Source organism: Ambystoma mexicanum, chromosome 4p (genome assembly GCF_040938575.1).
Source record: "Ambystoma mexicanum isolate Mex_15411 chromosome 4p, UKY_AmexF1_1, whole genome shotgun sequence".
In the NCBI taxonomy this organism is placed as follows: domain Eukaryota; kingdom Metazoa; phylum Chordata; class Amphibia; order Caudata; family Ambystomatidae; genus Ambystoma; species Ambystoma mexicanum.
In genome coordinates this window covers 471,819,337-471,842,678 of record NC_090927.1, presented here as the reverse complement: position 1 = coordinate 471,842,678, position 23,342 = coordinate 471,819,337, and the positions used below count along the sequence as shown (strand labels likewise).

The 23,342-nt window shown below is 47.5% G+C and overlaps 1 protein-coding gene across 3 annotated transcripts in view; it reads left to right on the top strand.

Moving 5' to 3' along the window:
* Positions 1–23,342, top strand: part of ASAP2 (ArfGAP with SH3 domain, ankyrin repeat and PH domain 2) — a 2,176,645-nt gene that overhangs the window by 1,122,283 nt on the left and 1,031,020 nt on the right. For all 3 annotated transcript variants that reach the window (XM_069606005.1, XM_069606004.1, XM_069606003.1), the window contains exons 14-15: positions 8,000–8,166; positions 11,788–11,921. In XM_069606005.1, coding sequence (XP_069462106.1) covers positions 8,000–8,166; positions 11,788–11,921 — 301 coding nt within the window. The remainder of the gene's footprint in view (positions 1–7,999; positions 8,167–11,787; positions 11,922–23,342) is intronic.

The following is a 23,342-nucleotide window of genomic DNA, read 5'->3' as shown; positions in this document are numbered from 1 at the left end:
ATTCAACCGCGAATATTTTCCTATGGGATTTCACATTGTTTTAGGCTACTACCTTTATTTAATTATTTACGGTAGCCTCGAACGTACCGCCGGTTTATTTAATTAATATTCTCCGGTTGGTATTTTTTGCCAAAACTTGATTCTAAAATGGCGTTTGTGTTCTCTTCTGTGACTCCAATCCAAGTCGAGCCCTTTGTTCCACTTTTTGGCGGGCTTCTCCACAGAAGCCCTCCAAAGTGGTGCCACTCTGTCTGCGGTACTTAGGAGGGGAATTTAGGCACCCTGGACTGAGTTGCCTAGGCAACTCAAGTAGCACTCCATCCTGATTGGCCCAAGTGGTGAGCCGGCCTGCTCGCCACTTAGCATGTTTGAGTGACAGCTAGGCTGAGTGAATGGGGGTTTGCTGCATAAAAGCAGGGCTTTGAGGACTGGAACTTCAGAAGTCGCCACAGGACCTAAGAATCCGACGAGGGAGAAGCTGAGCCAACCTGCCACGACACCACCACTGGTGGAGCCCTGCTGGACTGCCTCACCACTTTTCCCAACGACAGAGGAGATCTCCCGCCGGAGAGTCTTCTTCCTTTGACTGGTGGGGATAACCAGTTTCACCGTCTTTTCACTTTTCCGACGTACCTCGTGGCCGCCTTGCCCATGCCAAGCACCCGGCAACCGGGATACCACGTTTTACCACGACTGCGAAACAAAGGTACCACTTTTAACCGGAAAACTCTGCGGCTGGTTTCTTCCCTGGTAGTGCAACGACCTTCATCGTTCCTCCAAGTCGAGATCTTCTCTTCCCCTGGACGACGACGCAACTTGCACCCACTACCAGGAACAACTGCCACCGCTGGAGGATCCTTCCCACTTAAGGTACCGTGTCCCGCCTGGCTTCCCTTGCTACCGACTGTACGGGGTAGATTTAGCCCCCGGCTTTCGAACCTGGGTTAGTCTGGGACACCCTGGCTAAACTTTCCTAAAGTCTCTCTAAACTCTTTTTGAACCCTCTGCAAGACTTTCTACGCCTAGTGTAACTGTGTGATCTTGGGCGCATTTGTGCTCTGCTCTCTCTAAGAGTAGGCCCAGCCTTTGGACTTTGGCTCACCAGTGACTTTTGCTTTTCTGCCTTGCTAACAGTGTTCCTGAATCTTAGAGTGGTGTACCTTTCCATATTCTGTCTTTTTCCCTCCCTTTCTCACAGACTTATTGGAGTGCAATCTAGTTAAGCGCTCACCTCTGTATGAAAATAAGTGGTGTTTTACTGTGACTTATCTGATAAGGAAAAAGGGGTGCATATATTACAATAGTAACTGTGTTTAGAATATTTTACAATAAGAGTGCCTAAGTGTTTCAACTGTGTGTTTTTAAATAAATAGTTATATACTTTGATACTAAAGCTCTGTTCAGTGTTTGCTTGTATTATTGTATCTCATGGTCAGCCGCTTCTCGAAGCAACGCGCTGGGGGTAGATCTCTCTCCGCAGCAGGGGCCTCCCTCTGGAACAGCCTTCCTGCCTCCCTGAAACTTGAGGAGAACCATCTCCGGTTCCGGAAGCACCTCAAAACCTTCCTCTTCGCTTCTGCCTTCTCTCTCCCTCTCCCCTGCTAAACCTGCTAAACTCCCCACTGAAGTTTGCACTAAACCTGCATCTGGGCCACTCTGTGACCTCGGTCCAGGGCCCAGCCACTCTCCACTTGCACTGCCTCCCTGGCTCCCCCTGCACTGTGGGACTGTCACTGCATCCCTACAGCCCCCTTCCCAGCACTTGCTCTGCACTTACCTCGCACTTGCCACCAGCTGGCCCTTTTATTATTATTTATTATTTTATTACGCCACTTACCTTGTACTGCACTTTCCCCCCCACCTCCTCCCCCTGCACTTTCTCCTTTTCCCCTTACCTCTGCACTTGCGCGATCTGAATGACACCTGGCCTAGTAGGATCGTTTGTCTGTCTTCCCCTTGTTTCCCCCCTCCCTGCCTCGTCGCGCCTTGAAACACTTGTGTATAGGCGCGTTACAAATACCATATCATATCATATCTGAGTGCCCATTGTGTATACTGTGCATACTGCCTAACTCTTCTTGAGGGAAGTCTGACTGCTCAGCCACAGCTACCAGGTAAATCTGGGTGGTGCGGACTGCTACCAAGTGGGTTTACTGCCAACACCTTTAGTCTTAAATCTTTTGCAGTGGTCCCTAAGGGAACTGCACAGGTTTCTGCCTAACAGCAGCGCAGGAGTACAGATAGAGTGGAACAGAGACATGGGAACTAACCAACGTGATAGGGCGGAGGCCCCTTACCCTTCTGCTGGAAGCGAACTACCACACATCCAAGCATCGAGGCCGGTATGAGGCAGAAAGCTACCCAGCACATACAGTATACAATTCACAAGTCCAGCTTGGCAATGTCAGGAAATAGAATGAAAGAAACCCCAGCAGCTATAAAAAAAAACCCCAGATAAGTGCAGAACGGGCCCCTCACGAAGATGTGGGCAAAGGAGGCTGAGCCCGTTGGAGAACAAGCCCTGGGAGATTGGCCTATCGATCCTGCCGCTGACTCCATCCAAGAAGATCAAGATAGACTAGTCACTCACTCCGTACTTAAGCAATTCATGGGCCAGCTGGTGGACAAGATCACGGCGGCAGGTCAGAAACAGATGGACACTTTAAGGGAATACTTGGCGGAGGGAATAAAGGAAATAAAAAGTAACGTCAACAAAATAGAGGAGAGAGTCGACACCAACGAGCGAGCCATACAGGAACTGACCGAGGATGCAAGAAAAGCCGACACCCTTCTGGAAACTCTGGCTGTGGCCACCCAAAACTTAGATCTTCAAGCCGAGGACTTGGAGAATAGGTCCAGGAGAGCCAATATATGGGTCAAATCCCTACCAGAGGACATACAAGACCAGGACCTAACACAAACTCTCAAAAGCATCTTTAGCGACTTCCTTGACTCGGACTCAGGAGCAGATCTGCGATTCGATAGGATCCACATGGTGGGCCCGCGCCGGCTCGATCCGGGGGCGAGACCGAATGACGTCCTGGTGGCCTTCCATAGCTACGGGATCAAAGAGCGAATACTAGAGAAGGCCGGGAAAGCGGAGCACATTACCTACAATGGCGCAGAAATATTTTTGTACCAAGACCTTGCACAAAAAATAACCCTCATTAAAAGGCGGCGAATGGGTTCGATTTTGGCACATTTGAGAACCCAACAGATCTGCTACAGATTGAACCACCCATTCGGTCTGAGCTTTAACTGGCAGGGCAGCCAACACAAAGTCACGACCTGTAACCAAGGGATAGCCCTGCTGGGTTTGGAAGATCTTCCTACAATGAGCCCCTCATCAACCACCCAACCCAATGCTTGCAAACCATGGGAATGATCCACGGTGAGGACCAAACTGCCAAAGAAGGGGGAACACTACCCCATATCCAGGAATGACCCGAAGAAAGCTGTGACAGAAAACCTCGCCTGAAAGCACCAACTGAAACCAAACCCCGGAGGAACAGCCACGACGTCGCAGCGTACCCGGGGAGGGCACTCGCTAAGACAAGATAAGTTCAGTGCTTCAGATAACATTGAAAATTGAGAAATCTGACAGCGGGCAGAGGGGAGGGATGGGAACTTGGAATGGGAACAGGAGATCCCACATGGGTGAAGACTGGGTATGCCTTAGTGCTCAGCTCTCGTCAACCCAAAACGGGAGGGGCCGAGGGCCAGCTGAACTCACCCAGGAAGGAAAGGAGAATGCAGGGGGGGATGGGGCACCAGGGAGGGGGTAGGGGGAAGGGAAAGGGGAAGATCCGGGGGCAGTAGACTTGAAGGGAGAGTCCATGGCAGACAGCTCAAAAACCTAGTGGGCGGGGGGCTGGAGTCGCTGGGGCCACTGGGCGGAGGGTTCTAAATAAGAGATAAACAAATGGCTAACACTGAACAATTGAGGCTCCTATCATTAAACGTCAACAGGTTAAACTTGCAGATTAAAAGAAACAAGGTGGAGAGATTCCTAAGAAGGGAACAACCGCATATAGTGACACTACAAGAGACCCACATACAGACCCGGGACACATATGGGATAAAGTTATGGGGATACTCAAGAATCCTTCAGGCCACACAATCTAGCAAAAAAGGGGGAGTACTGATAGCCCTGAAAGACGGATTGGACCTGACAATCAAAGGGAAGCAGAAGGATGACCAGGGGAGGTACCCGGCGGTGGCATTGGAGGGCACGGGTGAGACATACACGGTAGCGACGCTCTACGCACCAAGTATAGTTCAGGATGCCTTTATTCAAAAAACCCTCACCCGCCTGGAGAAATTCGCCAGGACTCGCATCATACTAACAGGGGATTTCAATATGGCCTGTGACCCTACTAAAGATAGGAGCATGACACCCCAGGGCCACTGGTGTGGCCCTCAGGGGACCTCAGGAGGAAGACCCAGGATCTGGCCATAGTGGACGTATGGAGGGAACTACAGGGGAACACAGAGGGGTACACCTTTTACTCACATGCACATCGATCACACTCACAAATCGATTACGTATGTATCTCCAAAGCCCTGATAGGCAAAGCAAATGACATCCCACTAGGGGCAATCACGCTCTCGGATCACACACCAATGACCCTTTCCTTAAACGGAATACGTGGCCCACCAGGCCTGCGGAGGTGGCGATACCCGGCCCTGCTCTTTAAAGATGTAATGCTCGTCCGTGAAATAGAAGAGGAAGTGGAGGCGTTCACCGTCCATAACAATTGGGATGACACTACACCACAGATATGGTGGGACGCCCTCAAAGCCACAGTAAGAGGGACAATTATAGCAATAAAGGCGAGAAGGGACAGGGAGCTGAGGCTGGAGGAAGGTCAACTAGAGAGTAGACTGAAAAGCATAATAGCAAGGATGTGCTCGAAACAGTCCGCAGCCATCCAAAGAGAATACAGGGCAGTTAGAAGGCAGCTAGATCTCATACAGAATAGGGCAGCGGAACGAAACCTTTGCGCCTCAGGCAAAAATATTACATCAAGGCTAATAAATCTGACCGCCTCCTAGCTAGAATGCTGAGGAAAGAAGAAAGGGAGAAAACAATATTGAAAATTAAAGTTGATGCAGCTTGACGAGTACCAGCAACAAAGACAAAGAAAGGGAGTTTGTCCAATTCTATACCAAATTATACAGCTCTAATAAACTGTCACTCACAAGCCAGGAAGCCTACTTAGACAAGATAGAGTTACAAAGTATCTCCGATGAGAGGGAAAACCTGGTAGTGGAGATCACATGAGATGAGGTCAGGATGGCAATAAACTCCCTGCAAACTAATAAAGCCCTGGGCCCAGATGGTTACGTAGCACAATTCTACAAAACACATAAAGAAGCCCTGATTCCTGACTTCACAAATCTATTCAACCCCATTGGAACAACTAAGGTTCTTCCCAAATCAATGGAGGAGGCGAAAATAATACTAATACACAAGAAAGGCAAAGACCCGACGGACTGTGGGTTCTATCGCCCTATAGCGTTTATAAATGTTGACGTGAAAATACACACCAACATCCTAGCAGCCAGGCTCAACAGGATCCTCCCTAAACTAGTAGAACCCTATCAATCAGGTTTTATCAGAGGCAGACAAACTGGAGACAATGTAAGAAGGATAGCACACCTAATGAAGAAGGCTCAAAAAAGAGAGATTCCCGCCCTTCTGCTGGCAATCAATGCTGAAAAAGCTTTTGACAGGGTAGAGTGGGGATTTCTGTTTTGCCAGCATGACCAAGATGGGCTTTGGCCCCAAATACTTGGGCTGGGTCATGGCCAACTACCAACACCCGCTCCTCCGGCTAGCAATAAACGGACAGATTTCAGAACCGGTCCCAGTCAAGAGGGGCACAAAGCAGAGCTGCCCCTCGTCTCCCCTGCTACATGCACTACATTTGGAGCCATTTCTGGCAGCAATAAGATGAAGCGAGGATATAAAGGGGATGCCGGGAACACCCATAAAGTTGCCGCTTTCGCGGACGTCTTGCTTTTGACATTGACCCAACCGGACACCTCTCTGAGGGCGGGGAACTCAACCGCTTCGGACATGTGGCAGGATTAAAAGTCAACACAAACAAATCCGAAATTCTCAGCCTCACCCTACCTAAAAAAGCAGAGCAGGATCTAAGAGGGGCCTATAAATACAGATGGGTCGACAAAACCATAAAGTATCTAGGGATACAACTGACCAAAACGGTGGGAGAACTCTACCAAGCAAACTACCCACCCCTCTTGGAGAAAATTAAGTCCAAAATGATCGACTGGTGTCTACTAACCATAACAATGGCTAAGACGCCTCAATGCCCTAAAGATTGTGGTCTTGCCGCAACTGCTTTACTATTTTACGGCAATCCTGATAGGCATTCCACCCGCCTTCTTCAGATCTCTCCAAAAAAATCACAAAGCAATTTGTCTGGAGGCAAATACACCAGAGTAGCCACAAAGCTAATGAGAACACGCAGGGGGTTGGGGGAGCCAGACTTCAGGACGTATTACATTGTCGCACAAACGAGTCATCAGGGACTGGCAAAGGGATGACCGGGAGAAGATATGGAGGCCAAGGGAGAAGGCAGTAGTGGGAGGGAACCTAGAGGGAATGCTGTGGAAACCGAGATCAGATAGAGCCCCCCAAATGTATAGTAGCCAAATAGTTTTGACGTTATGGGATGCGTGGGACCACGCAGTTACAAGGTCGCACATTACTACCTACCCCTCCCCATAGACGCCCCTCTTGGACAACCCGCAAAATTACCCCAGGACATAAAACGTCCACTTTTGAAGCCTGGCAACAAGGGGGATGTCATATGGTAAGAGACATGTTCACCAGAGACCAGGTCAAATTATTTGAGCAGTGCAAAACTTCGATCTGGTGGAAAAACAGAGGTTCAGCTATGTCCAGCTCAGCTGAGGCACTGGCTCTTATACCCACTATGAAGCAAGCAGGGACCCGCCCGCTCACCCCCTTTCAGAAATATCTTAATACAGACCCGGGAGACAGGGGAGTGGCATCCATATACAAACACATTAAGGAGGGAGAAGCCCCTGCGATTAGAACATCTATGAAAAGATGGGAATCTGACACAGGGTGCACAATAGGGGAGGCGGAGTGGAAGAATCTATGGCAGCAAATCCCCAAACTAACCAGATTGCTCCAAATCAGAGAGACTTGGATGAAGCCGATGCTTCAGTGGTACTTAACTGTGGTCAGGCTACATAGAATGTACCCACAGACCTTGCGTTACTGCTGGAGGGAGTGCGGGGGGGGGAGGCACCTGGGCCCACATCTGGTGGGAATGCCCAAAAATAGATTGGTACTGGAAAGGAATAGATGAGGCAATAGGCCAGGTCCTGGGAATCACGTCGGGCGGGAACAGGTGCCTAGAATTGATAGGACTAAATGGGGTTCTAGAAAGCATACATCCAAGCCGAGCCGTAAACTTTATTTCATAGTGATGATATCTGCAGCACTGGTGCTGGCGCGCAAATGGAAATCAAAAGACCCTCCACAAGAACACGAATGGATTGCAAAAATGTGGTCAATTGTGGCTATGGAGTGGCCGACATACTTGATTCAAGGCGAACACTTAAGGTTCAGCACAGACTGATCAAACCTACCGAGATATCTAAAGAACGGAGCACGCTGCGCCTGGTGCCCCAGGGCTATGGGTCTGCTGGGAATAATCGATCCGCAAGGTGAGAGCGACCCATGAAGGACTCACTCAGAGGCAGAGACATAAAGGGGGACTTCATAAGAGATGGCTAAAGGGACTTCAACTTTGAAACCGAATGCCTTGTTGGAAAGGACAACAGCAAGGACATTTCATGGATCAGGGGGGGGGCAGTGGAGGGGAGATTGGGGGGACCATATATTGAAAGAAGTTTGGTTGTTTAAAAAATGCTAATAAAAGGTAATTGGGAAGCAAGTACGTTTCAATATATAGAACCTATTGCATCTATATTTTAGATGGATGTCTGTGCTACAAAACAGCAAAGAAGAAGCACTGAACAATGCATTTAAAGGAGATCATACCACAGGAGAAAATAATATTGTTCAGGAGCTGACAAAAGAAATTATATCGGATGTCCAAAGAATGAGTGGAAACGATGTATGCTGTGACTGTGGAGCTTCAGGTAAAATGCATGCATATTTTTAAAAATAGACTGTAAATAGATTATCACAACATGGATAAGGTACTCTATGGGAGCTGCATCCCAATAGATCTAGCCACCACAGTTGAGAACTAGGAATGTTACTGGAGCTTTTCTCTGTTAGGATTTGGTCATCCATCACAAAACATTAAAATTTTGCATTTAAGCGTATTTTTGGAAACCGTGCTAATGTGTGGAGTGTTTTTCTATTTATTTTGTTCTCCACTTGCAAATTACTTCTGGAGGGTCTGATCAAGTGCCACACCTTTATTCATCTCCGACTGCTATCTTCATAGTCTTTCAAATGTGGCAACCTGCTCCACGTCGCTACTCTCAACTCTCGTTCTGCTGTCAAACACTACTCTGACTTCTTTAACCTCCCAGAAGAACTCATCCTAGATGTCCTTGCTCTCACTGAGACATGGTTTACGGCCAATTCTGTCATGAGTATTGACACTCTCCTCCCTGTGGGCTACAAAATCGTCTCTGAACCAACTGTCCTGGAGGTGGAGTAGCCCTGATCTTTCCGGAGTGGGTCCTGGCCTCTGTCATCCCTATGCAGCCCTAGTCCTCCTTTGAATGCCTGGTCTGCAGGCTCTCTATCTCTCCTGGCCTCTAACTGTGGCCACCGTTTACAGGCCACCTGGCCAGGCACCCTCTTCCTCTCTGAATGCGGTGACCTCTCTGCTTTTCGCCTTGCCTCTACTTCAGAAATTCTCCTTCTCGGAGATCTCAACACCCAATCCCTCCTCTGGGCTTTTCTGCAACCTCTTCAACACTCTCTCTTTCCATTCTACCGCCTGGCCCGACACACTCTGCTTGACATACTTTGGATCTTCTCATCACCTCAGACATCCCCCTCTTTAACCCTCTCATCACTCCTCTCTCTTGGACTGACCACTTTCTACTCCCTCATCTGAAACTCTCTATCCCCCAGGAAAACCCCCTTCCCCCAGCACTGCCACCTACCTTCTCGGTCATTCGGTCCATGAAGCGTGTGTCAGTGGATGCCTTTGCCTCTACTTTCTCTGCTGCTCCTACTCCTGCTGCTGACTCACTCCCTGACACAGCCCTTTCTAAGCTGCATTTTTCTATTTCCAACACCCTGGACATCCTTGCCCCTGTCATGAGAATCCAGCTGAAACCTACCTCCAAGTCCAACTTTTGGTATGATTCCGACCTCGCCGGCCTGAAATGCAAGTGCAGGGTGGTTGAGAGGAAGTGGAGTGCTTCCAGCAATTCCTCTGAACTGGTCTGCCGCCTGCTCCAAAGGCAATACAGACTCTGTCCTGCCCAAGAAGAGAGCACACATTCAAACCAGCGTCACTGCGGCCTCTAACACGGCCAAACTCTTTAAAATCTGCAGGGAACTGGCTGATCCTGTTGCAGTCTCTACTTCGCCTGTTCCCTCCCAGGCCCTCTGTATGGCTCTGACCTCTCACTTCTGTGCTAAACCTCAGTACATCCTGTCCTCTATCTACTCTTCCTCTCCCAGCCCCCTTTGGCCATCTCTTCCTCTCCTCCTCCTTTCTCCTTTTTCTCTCTGACAACATCCAATGAGGTTTCTAGACAAGTCTGATCTATGAAAGTGTCGTCCAAACTGGTGCTCCCCTGCTCCTCCAGGACCATCAAGGACCATATTGAAACCCTCGCTCCAGCCTTCGCCAATTTCTGTAATCACTCTTTCGCCACTGGAACTTTCCCCTCTCCCCTTAAGCACTCCCTTGTGCACCCCCCCTTCAAGAAGCCGTCTGGCAATCCTACTGCCCGGCAAACTATTGCCCAATCTCCATCACCCCTTTCCAGTGCAAACTCTTGGAAAAGCTGGCCATCTCCCAGCCTACTCTTCACACTGAATCTATTGGTTGTCTCCATGACCATCAGTCATGGAAACTGCTCTCCTGAACACCTGTGAAGATCTGCTCTCTAACCTTGATTCCAGAATTCCTACTATCCTCATCCTATGTGATCTTTCCTCTGCTTTCGACACAGTCAACCATGCCATCCTGATCAATTCACACTGTGAGAACCTGGGCATCACGGATCAGTCCCTGGAGTGGCTGACCTCCTTCCTCTTGGACCGCCCCTGCCTGGTCCAACTTGGTCCCTTTCTCTCTGCCACCTCTCTCTACCTGTGACATTCCCCAGTGCTCTAACTTCTCACCCTGATATTTCAACCTCTACTTGGCCTTTTTGGCCCACCTGATCTCTACCTTCACCTCTAACTTTCAGTGTTTTATGTGGATGACTCAGCTTTCCTTCAGGCTCCTCTCCACTCTCGCTCATTCCTGACTGTCTATGTGTGATTCAGGATTGGTGCGCCTCCAAACATCTCTGCCTCAAGGCCAGCAAGATGGAGATCCTTCTCATTGGGACCCCTGCCCCCTGCTTTCCCTCTCTCTCTCTGGCCACTCGCCTTGGGCCCTCTTCCTTCGCCTTGCTGCAAGGCAAAAAAACTGTGGCGTCATACTCGACTTTGCTCTCTTTCTCTCCTCACATCTCGGACGTCACCAAGAAGTCCCACTATCAGCTGCAGCTCCTTAAAGGGACTCTTATTTCACCAGAAGCTCTGTCTCTAGAGCCCTGGTTATCTCTAGGCTGGACTACTGCAACAGCCTCTTTCTCAGTCTGACTTCTGCTACTCTCAAATCTCTCCACTGGCTCCCGGTGGCTGTAAGGATCAAGTTCAAGTCGCTTTGCATTGTCCACAAGGCTTTCTGGGGCCAGGGCCTGCTCTATATCCAATTCTCCCTTCCAAAATACATTCCTTCTGGAGCCCTTCGCTCAGCTACCGCCAACTCTCTAAGTGTTAGGTGCATTTCCAGGCAGAGTGGAGGGTAGATCTCGCTCCTCTGCAGGTGCCCCCTCTGGAATGACCTCCCTGCCCCTTGAGCCGGATCACCTGAAGTTCTGAAAGCAGCTAAAAACGTTCCTTTTCTCCTCTTTCTCTCTCTCTCCCTCCCCTGCTGACCTACTTGTATGCTGTGCCGACTAATTGCTTGGCTTCCCTCAGTCTGACTGGGTCACCATTGCACTGCCTCCAGGCCTACCACGCACTTAGGTGCTGTAACTGTAACCCTATAGTCACTTGTTCTCCTTGCACTACGCAGAGTTGCGCTGCCCTCGCCGCACTTACTCAGAGCATTGCTGCCCTGTTTTCCCCTCTCCCTTGCACTTACCCCCCCTCCCTTTCCCCTCGCTCTTCTCGTTATTGCACTTGCACGATCTGAATGACACAAGGCCAACTAAGACCGTTTATCTTGTCCTCCTTCTGTCTTCCATCCCTTCTCTTGTCGCGCCTAGAAACACGTGGGCACAGGCGTGTTATTAATTGCTTATCATATCGTATGGGCCACTCAATAAATAATCATTGCATCTAAAGCCAGTTAGCGTTCCATGTAGAAAAGGGGAAAAATAGTGGTGAAAAATGTCATGTTTCTGTGAAAATGATTTGTCATGCACATCTTTATCAAGCACAAGTTGTTCAATTCCAGTAAAGTTGATTTGGGAGAAAGTTTTGAAAGGTTTCCATGCCATGGGTTAAATATTGCAGTATACCATGAATGATGAATTTGCCATTTAACTTTGTTGTTTATTTTCTAGAGCCTACATGGCTTTCTACAAATCTGGGAATTTTGACTTGTATTGAGTGTTCTGGAATTCACAGAGAGCTTGGGGTTCACTATTCAAGAATCCAATCCCTGACTTTAGATGTGCTGGGAACATCTGAACTTTTGGTAAGACATTACATTTAATTTCATTATTAGTTGAAAAGGTCTATTATAACTCAATTACATAATGCCCTGTTGGTTAACTAGAAAAGACCATAGGTGGCAGAGTGTCCTGCCTCAAAAGAGCCTAGATTACTCTTTCATGAACTCTGCAGAACAATGTATCTTTGGTTAAAGAGAGCAAGCTCTTTGCTAGAGCCTTGGCGGTATTTGTAGGGGGGTCATGTGACATTCAGCTACTGTATAATGCATAAAAAGCAATACATCATGTTTCTTCAGGTTATTGCACCAGCCATGATAGAGTGATATTCACTCTGTAATAAGGTAGGAAACTGTAAACTGTGAGCATTTCCTGTGTCTTGGAATGTTTTCTTACACACTTTCTTGCGAGTACAGCTGTTGATTTTAGGTCAGTCAAGATCAGTTAAAGGCACACATGCAATTTCATTTTGTAATAGTTCAGACTTATAAGCCCAGTGTAACAGAGGACTTTACTGGTCATTATTCATAGGACTGTTAACTGAGGGGGACATTTTACAATGATGCACTTCCCAATTTGGATAGACGTTTGCAGTTGAGACCTTGCGGTAAAGCAATGATGTAAAACACAGTAATACAGTACCTTTGACACATGTAATATTGGATGACACTATGCATCCTTTGCCACACACAGGACCTTTTGCCTCATTGAGGGACCTGGTTGGGTACAATTTTTCCCATCAATATGCCTTAAGAGAAACTATTTGCACCTCTCTCCTGCAATGATCCCTCTAATTATTTTTCTCGAAGTGTGGAAATGGTTTGTTTTCATGCAGACATTATCTTGCATGTGCGCATCTGACTTACAAGATATGTAACTTTGTGAGCATGCAAAGTTAGTGGGCTATCTTTTCTGAGAAGAGTGTGAAAGGGAATTTCCTCTTCCCAATCTGTGCAATTATTTCCAAATTCATATAAAAGGTGCATTTCATAGCACTATTTCTTAATATATTTGTTAAAATAATCAAATGTTTCATATGCAGTTCTAAGAGAAGTCATAACCCAATACAAGCATTCAAGATCTGATAAAGAATCTAAAAAAAGTACCCCTGTATAGAGAAAGATATTTATGCCAAAATAAAACATTGTATGTTCATTAGAAACAATGAGTTTAAGTTGTGATTATTCATTTATCGAGCAGCAAACCCTGCTCGGAAGCAATCGAGAACGTGTTTTATGGTATTGGGAAAAAGCACTCGTTTGTGTTACAAAGAATAAATATCGCTTTTAACTCATTTTGCTGGAAAAGAATTCAGACATGATATGTTATTTGCCAGACAGACTAATCGCAACAATGCATAAATTGCGCCTGGAATAATCCCATGCCTAGAATTATTTGTAGGCCAAGCAAATGATATTGCAAAGCTGCTCTTCCCTTACAGGATAATGATCGCCGTGATAAAGTAAGAGGTTGAGCAGGGAATGTGCCTAAACCAATATTCTTAGATGGCAAATAATTAGGTTTGGAAAGTCATCCTTGTGTAGTGGGTATAATATAAACAGGGTGATACTGAAATATCGTAACTAGTATAATTTAGTTTTCTTAATAGAGAAAGTAAATGGCATGTGGCTTGTGCCATGTAAATTCTCTAAAAGGTGGACATTGGCTATGTGCGCTATTAATGCTCTTCTGAGTGCCACCCAGAGGGAAGCTGGGCATGCGCACAGCTTAGAGGGATCATAGAAGCTGACCCCATCTTACTGATTGATGCTCAACTGTTACTGAGGGGGTGAATGGAGCCAATCCTTAATAGGGTTCCCACCTGTCTGTTAGACAGCCGAAAGGCCGGTTTATGCAAGTATCATGTTTAGGAGAAATACAATAACTGAATGCAAGTATACTCTAAAGGGGAACATGTTAAATTCTAGCCCGTTTTGTTTGTGATGGTACTGAAGGGAGGGGCACATAAATTGACTATAGATCCTGGGAAATTAGTAAATATTTCAGCAGCATATATGTGTTAAATGAGAATTTTCCAAGTGATACTCTGAGAAAGAATACATAGCACAATGGCATCTTGACTTATATGCTTTTGCTTCAAATGCACTATTTGATTAATGTAATGACTTAGAAACAAACAAGACACCTCTTGGTGATCACAGTGCGATAATAGCAAGATTTAATATTACTGTGACGCAAAGGGAAATACCAGAATCAACTAATCTACGTGTTCATTGAAAGAGAAATACGATATCTTGGTGACCAACTACAACAAACAAATGTAACATAAATGTCTCCCAAGTATTTAATAACTTCTACCTCACTATCGAATTAACTACTATGGAGGAAAAAAACTGAATATTTGAATTGGAGAGTGTTCCAGTCTTCATTGAGATTCAAATTAAGAAATGACTGATTAAACACACTAAGGGCAAAAAGAGAACACATAGATTACTTGAAAATGCATACAACAGGAAAAAGGAACTTAGAATAAATATAAAAATTGTAAACTAGTTAAACTTGTCTGCGAACACGAAGAATGAAAGAGTGCAAGACTTAAGTCAAATCTACAATAACTATCTCAAAGGGCATCACTGCATTTTGTTACAAAACAATGGCAAATCCATGCTTAGAGAAATTTTCAAGAAGCAATCATGTAATTTTTGGTCATTGATTCGAAACCTGGACTATTCCCAAGAAACCGTACAAATCCCATACTTAAGCATATTTGGGGAAAAATAATATACTGATTTATATAAGGCACCTTCCAATCAATATAAAAAAAATGGACCATGGGCGAATTGGGCTTTACTCCATGATATTGATGACATCAGATTAATAATAGCTAAATCATCTACCTCAAGAGCCCATTGCCCGAGCCGGGTAAGTAATTATGTTTTTAAGATTGTACCTGATATATGGTTCACATATTGTTCTTAAGGTTCAGTGATATCCTTATAAAAAAAGTTGATGCAGATGGTAAGTTACTTGCCTCATTGGTTCTCCGAGTCCTGGAAGATTGGGCAACTTCAACAGGGCGGCTGTCTAAAAATGAGACTGGCTTTAGAAAAGGAATTGGCACCACAATTAATGGCTTTACGATTGATGCCTTATTGCAGTTCACTTTACCAAAAGATCTGGCTCTCATTTTTGCAGTGTGCATCAATCTGTCCTTCTCTTTTCATGGTGAACTGTTAGAAGTTTTGAAGTAAGCTTAGGAGCTGGCTTTTTCTGGAAGATCTACTGAACATATTGATGCATATTCATACAGGCACCAGTGACATTGAGATTGTGCGTGTCGGGGTGGGGAAAAGTGCCAGGGGAAAGGGGAGGGGGGCAGTGCTGCTCATGGGATCTACACAATAACAAGAAGTGCGGCCAGAAGGTGGTAGATGCAAGGGTAGGTGCAGACAGTAGGTGTTCAAAAGTGCAGATAGGGGGACTGTAGGGTTACAGATACAGACCCAAGTGCAAGGGTTGCCAGGAGGCAGTACAGGTGTGCAACTGGGCGGGCAGGGACCTGGGCCCGAGTCAGAGGGTAGCCAGGTGACCAGTGCAGTATCGGACAGGAAATCAGCAGGGGAGAAGAAGTGAGAAGGCAGAAGCTAAGAGGAAGGTCTTGCGGGGCTTCCGGGGATGCTTCTCCTCAAGTTTGAGAGGCAGGGAGGTTGTTCCAGGGGCAGGCCCCAGCCAAAGAAAGAGATCTACCAGCAACTTGTTGCTTGGAGAAGTGACTGCCCCAGAGTGAGTTGGAAGTGAAGGAGCAAAGAGCACGAGGAGGAAGGTATTTGCAAAGAAAGTTGGAGATATTGTGGACCCAGGCCCCAGAAGGCCTTGTGGACAATGCAGAGGGTCTTGAACTTAATCCTTGCAGCCACTGGGAGCCAATGCAGAGATTTCAGTGCTGGAAATATACGATCACTGGGCTTGAGGCCCAGGACAAGTCTCTCAGTCCTGTTTTGGATGAGTTGCAGAGGGCGGAGAGTAGAAGCAGGCAGATTTAGAAAGAGGCTGTTGCAGTAGTCCAGCCTAGAGAGAACTAGAGCTCTAGAGACAGTGAGCCTCTGGGGGAAGGAGAGGAAAGGAAGAATACATCTGAGGAGGTGCAGTTGGCAGTTTGACTTTAGAGATGTGAGGAGAAAAGAGTGTGGAGTTGAAGATGAGCCCGAGGTTCTTAGCCTCGCAGGTGGGAGCAGGAAGAGGGCCAAGGTAAGCTGGCCTGAGAGTGACAGGAAAGGAGGGTGCAGGTGTGCCGATGAGGAGAATCTCCGTTTTACAGGCATTAAGGCAGAGATCGTTGGTGGCACACCACTCCTGGATAGCAGTCAGTCAGGGATGAGAGAAGAAGAGGTGGCAGAGGAGAGCCTGAAAACGAGCTGAGTGTCATCCACATAGCACCGAAAGTTGGAGCAGAGAGCGGCATTGCGGTGGGTGAGAGGTGCCAGGTATTGGTTGAACAACCAGGGAGAGAGGTTAGACCCCTGGGGAACACCGCAGGTAGTGGGTGAGATCGAGGAAAGGATGGACCCAAGTTGGACCTGGGAGAGTCGATCAGAGTGGAACGAGGTCAGACAGGCCAGGGCCTGATCGGTGATACCCAGGTTATCACAAACGATCGAACAGGATGGCATGGTTGACCGTGTCAAAGGCAGAAAAAAGACTGAGTAAGATGATGACAGAGGGGAAATTAGAATAAAGGTTAGAGAGCAGGTCTTCACGGATATTCAGACGAGCAGCTTCCGTTCTTCTGCCTGCTCTGAAGCCAGACTGATGTTAATGGAGACAACAAACCGATTCAGTCTGAGTGATGAGATCGGGCGATAGTTAACTTGGCTGGAGGGGTGTGCTGAGTGTTTTGTGAGAAGATGGTGCACAAGAGTGCTTCAGGGGGGAAGACAAGGCTCCAGAAGCGAAGGAGTATATGCATATGTCAGCCAGCGCAGGAGCAAGGGTGTCAATGTGGTCCTTGATGGTTTTGGAATAACCTGTTTTAACAAGACTTTCGTGGATTGGACATGTCTAGAAACCCTGTCAGGGGAGAACAGAGGAAAGGAAGAGAAAGAGGGAGGAGAGGTGGCAATAGGGGTCCGGGAGGAGGAGGAGAGGACAAGAGGGCGGACAGGATGTCCTGGGTTTTAGAGATGAAATGAGAAGCCAGGGCCGTGCAGAGGGCTTGGGAGGGGACAGGAGAGGTACACTGCAGCAGGATTGGCCAGCTCCTTGCAAATTTTAAAGAGTTCGGCAGAGTTGTTAGATGCCGCAGGGACGCGGGCTTGTGGATGTGGGCTCTCTTCTTTCTTCGGACAGAGAGCCGGTATTGCCTTTGGTGCAGGCGGCAGGCCAGTTTGTCAGAGGATGCACAAAAAGCTAGCCATTTCCTCTGAGCCACCCTCCACCTGGGATATAAGAAGGAAGGGACAGTCTGCTCCACCAGCCTGCTTGCCCTTATATCTTTATCTACTGAGCAGACTGGGATTGCAGATCTGTAGATTCCCTCTTCCCAATCTTCTGCTCCTGTATAAATGCCTGTAACAATATCTGTGATGGGAGGAAAAAAAATCTCAAATTACTGACTTTTTTTCCTAAATATGTAACTGCGGTGAGTACAGTAGACAATAAAGTGGGGTTGGTCCATGCCACCCTGGGTTTTGTGGCAGAAGGCCACCCTATGATTAGATATTTGTTAATCTCCAACTGCTTTCCCTTCTGTTGATATTGATTGTGGGTCAAATTCCGGCTTATTGAATATCCTTGTTGAGCCCTCCAATCCTAACATTTGTCTGAATTCCTATCTGGAGGGTGTCCTCCATGATTCTCCATCTTTATTTCTTGATCAGTTAACGGAAGGCACCACAGAGTTTTGGCTGATGTCAGGAATTCTAGACTTATTGTCATCGCCTCATTTTTCACAGTTGATGTTACCAGCCATAAATCGTTGCCATAAATCTTTGTCTTAAACTCTCTTGTGAGGTTATATGCTCATTTTAAGGATGACCTGAGAGCAGAAATGAACTGTGAATTCAGTCAACTCTAAGTTGGGTTTCTTAGAGGAGGAGTTGATAGCGGAAAAAGTGGTAAAGTCTAGGACTTTAATGAAATCGGCCCCCCTGATTTGCAATTAGAAGCATCGATACAAACTGAGGTTACTGTTAACATATCCATCCCGATAAAATTATAGTGGTTTATCATGTAAAGACGCACTGAAAAATTAGTTGTCCGGAAATGGAAAATTAACCCATACTAATTTTGGTATACAGTGTTTATATCGAATCCTATATATTGAATACCCCTATCTCGAATCTTTTATCTTGAAAACCTTTATAGTGAATGTATTTAGTTTGGGGTAAAGGGTTAAATATTTTTGGGAAACAGGCGGGATGGGTTTTAGGGGTGTGAAACAGCATTTGGGGCGGGACCCCCCAAAAAATAAAAAATGCATTCACTATAAACTTTTTCAAGATAAGATTCGATATATGGGTATTCGTTATAAAATACCTCTATATAAAGTCATCTAACCACTAATTTTTAGGAGAAAACATCACAATGGTGCTCAAAATTTGATAACTATGCCCTCCCCAAGTAATCAAGGCTCGAAGAGGTTTGTAAGGAATTTCTTTAAAAATAAACCCAATAATAATACCCAATCTGTGACTTTTGATATTTCTAGAACAGTCTTAAACCCAAATTACTCTAAAAAAACAAGTGCCAATTTTGCAAGCTAGCCATATTCTGCATTAAGCCTAATCCTGCAAAGTAGCCGTATTTTGCATGCAGGCCAACCTCTCCCGCTCCTAACCAAGTACTCCACCATGCTGAATAATTCCAAGGCCAGAGGAGCCCTCTGGCGCATCAGGAACCAGAAGCCCACCCATCCACCCCCTACCAGTAGCCCCACCCACCTTCACTCCTCAGATTATCCCCTCCCCTCAGCGCACAGCCTTGGCCAAATCTTCCCCATCAGCTGACCCTCACCCAAACATCCCTGGCACCCACCCACCACCCCAGGATCATAAGACATTCCTTCCACAGCTGCCCCTTTCCCCCCTCTGCAATCTTCCCCCACCCTACCCCCTCAAACCCACCTCCTCCCATTCTCCTACACCCTCCCCCTCTATCCAACCCTGTCCGTACTCTTCGCCTCCCCTGATAACCCCACTTGCCCCTGATTCACTCTCCACTGTCCTCCCATGTCCCACCCACGCCCCCCCCCCCAACCCCATCCTCCGCCTAGGCACTCAACCTTCGCTTCATTAAGCGCCGCCTTGGCCAAAACTCAGGACTCTGCAGATCTCCCCCACCACCCACACCTTTGGCAGCCCCCTATCGGCTCAGGTGCAGAAGACTTTCTAATCACAACTTCCACCCGCCAAACCCCCCCTCCCCCCTTCCTCTGCCCCTGGTTCAGGACATCCCCCTGGCCTAAACATTTAAAGGCCTTTCAGGTGCGGGTGAAGAGAGAGCAGCAGGAGGAAGCAGGAGTTGTTGTCGCCGCTGTGTTGACAGTGGGATGCCATGCAGAGAACGTGGCAGAGGTGGGGATCCCTAGCACATGCAGTGGACGCGCAGCGGGAAGCGGTATTGCGGCCAGCTAACCCTGTATTTTAGAGAAGCTCTCCATGTCCTATGAAATTCTCCGGTGTGAGGACTTCACCAGAGATCATTTGGAGCTGTGAAAGCTCCACTGCCAGTCAGTGCGAACAGTGGTAGGCTGACGGGAGCTGCCAAATGCAGTGAGTCCTGATGAGTGAGGAAGCGGAACTGGCGAGTAAGGATGAGATGCCAGGAGAGACCGGCGAGTTGGCCTACTGTCTCTGACACCGGGTTGCTCCGAGGGGGACTGCTCTGTAAGAATGAATATTTTTAATATTAAACTTTTGAAGTTAAGCAAATTTGGCAGAACTCTCCTATTAAGAGAGGTCCAATAGGGGAACATTGAAACCTGCATTGCCAAAGCCAAAAGGGGGCAATATATAAAGGCAAAGTAAATACAACTTGCCAAAAGAGGAATATCCAATAAAGGAATATTGTAACCCACATTGCCCAAGCCAAAAAAGGGCAAGAGTAAAACCCAGAGACTACAACTTTCCTAAAGAGAGATTTCCAAAAAGGGGACATTATAGCTTGCATTGCCAAACCTAAAGAAAGCTGCAAGTGACACCAAGCAATTTGAGCATAATAGTCCCAGAATAAGATACCTCGAGGGAGGAAGTTGTCAATCACATTGCCAACAGCCAAAAGGTTGTGTAAGTAGAAATCAGACTGCAGGAGAAAAGCCCTCCTTGTAGAAAGGATCTAGGGGAAGAGCAGTGTAACCTGCATTGCCCATGGCAAACAGATCAATGTGAGAACTATTGTCCTTTTGTACAGTATGTGAATGAAGCTGGAAGCCACATGTTTTGAAAGTCAAGAGACTAAATCAGGAAATGGTGGTCGATTTACTTTCCCCGTTGAGGATTTAAGAAAGGAAAGTTTGGAACAAGTCTTAGCACAGAGTACAAGTTGTAGTAGTAGAGGTTTTATCCAGGTAGGTGAGTAAACCAGGAAAGGAACAAGTTAGTCCTGGTAGGCGAGTGGACCAGAAAGAAGATAACTTGAATTTACTGTGAATGTGGCATAAGGTTGTGGTGGAAAAGTGGTGGTGATTCCACTACTGTGTTGTGATGAACTGTTATATTACCATCCTGACTGAGGTGTTGTTTCTGAAGGAGAAATTTGATGTAATAAAGAAAGTGATTGATCTTCAGAGATAAGAACATTTACTTTGACTTTTGAATTGGGGTATGAAGAGTGTCTGTTTTTTTTTGGTTAACCAGCAGAAGGATGTGGAAGCTTTAACAATTGTCTTTAAATATAAGAAACCTTTTGGAACAAAGATAATCACTTTCTCCAAGTGAAGGACATATTGAAGAAAACTTACTTTTGCCTTCTACCTGGAGTGGATCTTGGCTAGTAAAAAGATCTTTCCTAAAATTGACTTTTGGTTTGAACCATCCTGAATTGATCCAGGGGAAGGGTGTCCATCCTGGTCATAAGGATGAATGTTTATAACTTTTGTGTTTGAATATACATGTTATTTTGTGACTTTTAGACAGCCAAATAATTCCTCTATGATTTGGTTGTATGTATTAGTGTGAGGCGGCAGATACCTTTGGACATTGTCATTTTCCTAAAGCCTTAGTTTTCTAGGTAGGGAAAGCTTTGTTAGGCTAGGGAAAGATAGGCGTTTGTCTCAACTCTTATAATTTAATAAAATGGCGACTTGTGAGAAAACTCTACCCAAGTGTCTGTCTCATATTTCTGACCACTCACTCTCCCCTGTGCACACAAGGCCTCCCCCCCCCCCCCTGGCTACTCCCTTATCACCCTCAACAGAACCAGCAGAGGTTGTGGTAGAGCCATCCTCTACAAACCTCACCTCGCACCCTTACAGGTCGAGAAAATAATCCTACAACGAGACCGCAAATCCCTGCTAGTTAAATTCCAATGCTCTCCTTTCTCCCTCAGGTTCCTCCTCCTTTACAGACCCCTGGGCTATAACAGAACCTTTGCAGACTCCTAGAGTGACTCTGTATTGGCTGTACTGCTCTGTCACCCGACTCGTACTGTTCTTGGTGATCTAAACATCTGGTTTGACACCCACTCCAGCCCCATGACCAGTCACCTCAATGACAACATGTAAATCCTCAATCTGACCCAACTCCTATCAGGCCCCACCCACATTGCAGGTCCTCCCGGTGACAGTATTGAGGCCAGAAGATTTTTTTACCTGGTCTACACACTGTACCGACACCATGGTCGAGGGGCTAAGCCCTAATACCGGCAATACGTCGGAGGGGGTGCCTAAACGCAGATCTACCGACCCCTGGGTCGAGGGTGTCACCTACTGGGTCTAGGCCAGAGGAGCAGGGTAGGCCTTGTGATTCGAACGCAAGAGTCTTGGACGAGGCTGGGCCCAGCGGGCCGAGCAACACGTCGCAGGCACGTGGCAGGCAACTCAACAAAATGGCCACTGCGCCAGTCAGAGATACCCAACCAACGCCATTCCAGGCATTTGGTGAAGAACGAGTGTCAAGGTGGGACTGGCCTCAACTGGGTACATGGCCTACAGTCTACCGCTCTTTTGCACAGTGCAGCTTTCCTTTGTGTCCATATGGATAGGGAATGCATCGGCTCCATCAGTTCCCCGCTAACCCATCAGCACCGCCTGCCACCTCTTTGGCCAATGAGGAGGTGCTCTTCGAGAAGTGAGTCGGCCTCATGAAGTCACCTCGGATGGGGGTTATCATGAAGGGCGCAATCAGGGAAGTCCTTCCTTCCTGCAATGCTAGCGGCACCACAGATGCCTCTGCCGACGCCCCAGGCCCCGGCGCAACCACCTCCTCCAGCTCCCTAGCCTCTGCCGCGGTCCCAGTACCCCAGCCTCCGGCGCCAACTACTCCTCCTCCTCCAAAGGATCTCCCAGATCCACAGGATAAGGATGAGGAGGAGGATCCTGACACGCCATCCTCAGCCCGGGCCTTCCACTGATATCTTGCTGGGCTGGCAGACCATCTGGGCCTGCTCCAGCCTGAGGTCGAGCAGCCGGCAGAGAGGGTCCTGGCTGAAGTCCTCACGCAATGCCTCTCTGCCAAAACGGGGATTCCACTGCTAACCGATGTAGTCTCCCTGGCCAAGAAGGGCTGGCTCAAACCCCACTCGGCCCAACCGGTCAATCGACGCCTGGATGCCAAGTACAGGCAGATGGAGGGGGATATACTCTTGCTCTCGGCCCATCCTCGGCCGCACTCCTCGACGATCGCTGCGGCATCACTGTACTCCAAGCCTCAGTCGTCTTCAGCTTCCTCCTCTGCGCACTTCTAGGCAAGCAGGAGAAGATCTTGGAGGCATACGGCAAGAAACTCTATTCCAATGCATCCTTGCATCTTCGTAAGGCCAACGCAAATGCCATGCTGGCTGCTGCCAACCAAAGATTATGGTGGGAAATTGCAGACTTCCTTCCGGAACTCCCCACCCAGAGCGAATCACGCTTTAAGGTGGGGCTAGCCGAGGCTAAGCTGGTGGCGCATGATCTCATGGAATCCACAGTGGCCCATATTGACACCCCTGGCCGTGCCATCTGCATTGCCACGGACATGAGGACAGCCTGGCTCCGGGCAACAAAATTCAACCTGGACGTCCAGGAACGCATACTAGATCTGCCGTTCGAAGAAGGGGGGGGGGCCTGTTCCACTCCTCCACAGACAAAGAGCTGGGCAAAAAGAAAAACAGCTCACAAACGGCCAAGTCTTTATCCATCCTTACAAAGACCATGCCCAAATCGTACACCCAATCTCAGCAACACTCTGAGAGGCGGTCGTACATACAGAGGGTTCTGAGGCTTCCAACAACGTAGATCCAGGCAGCCGGACCGCTCGCTGTCTCGAACCGGCGCAAGCAACAAAAAGAGG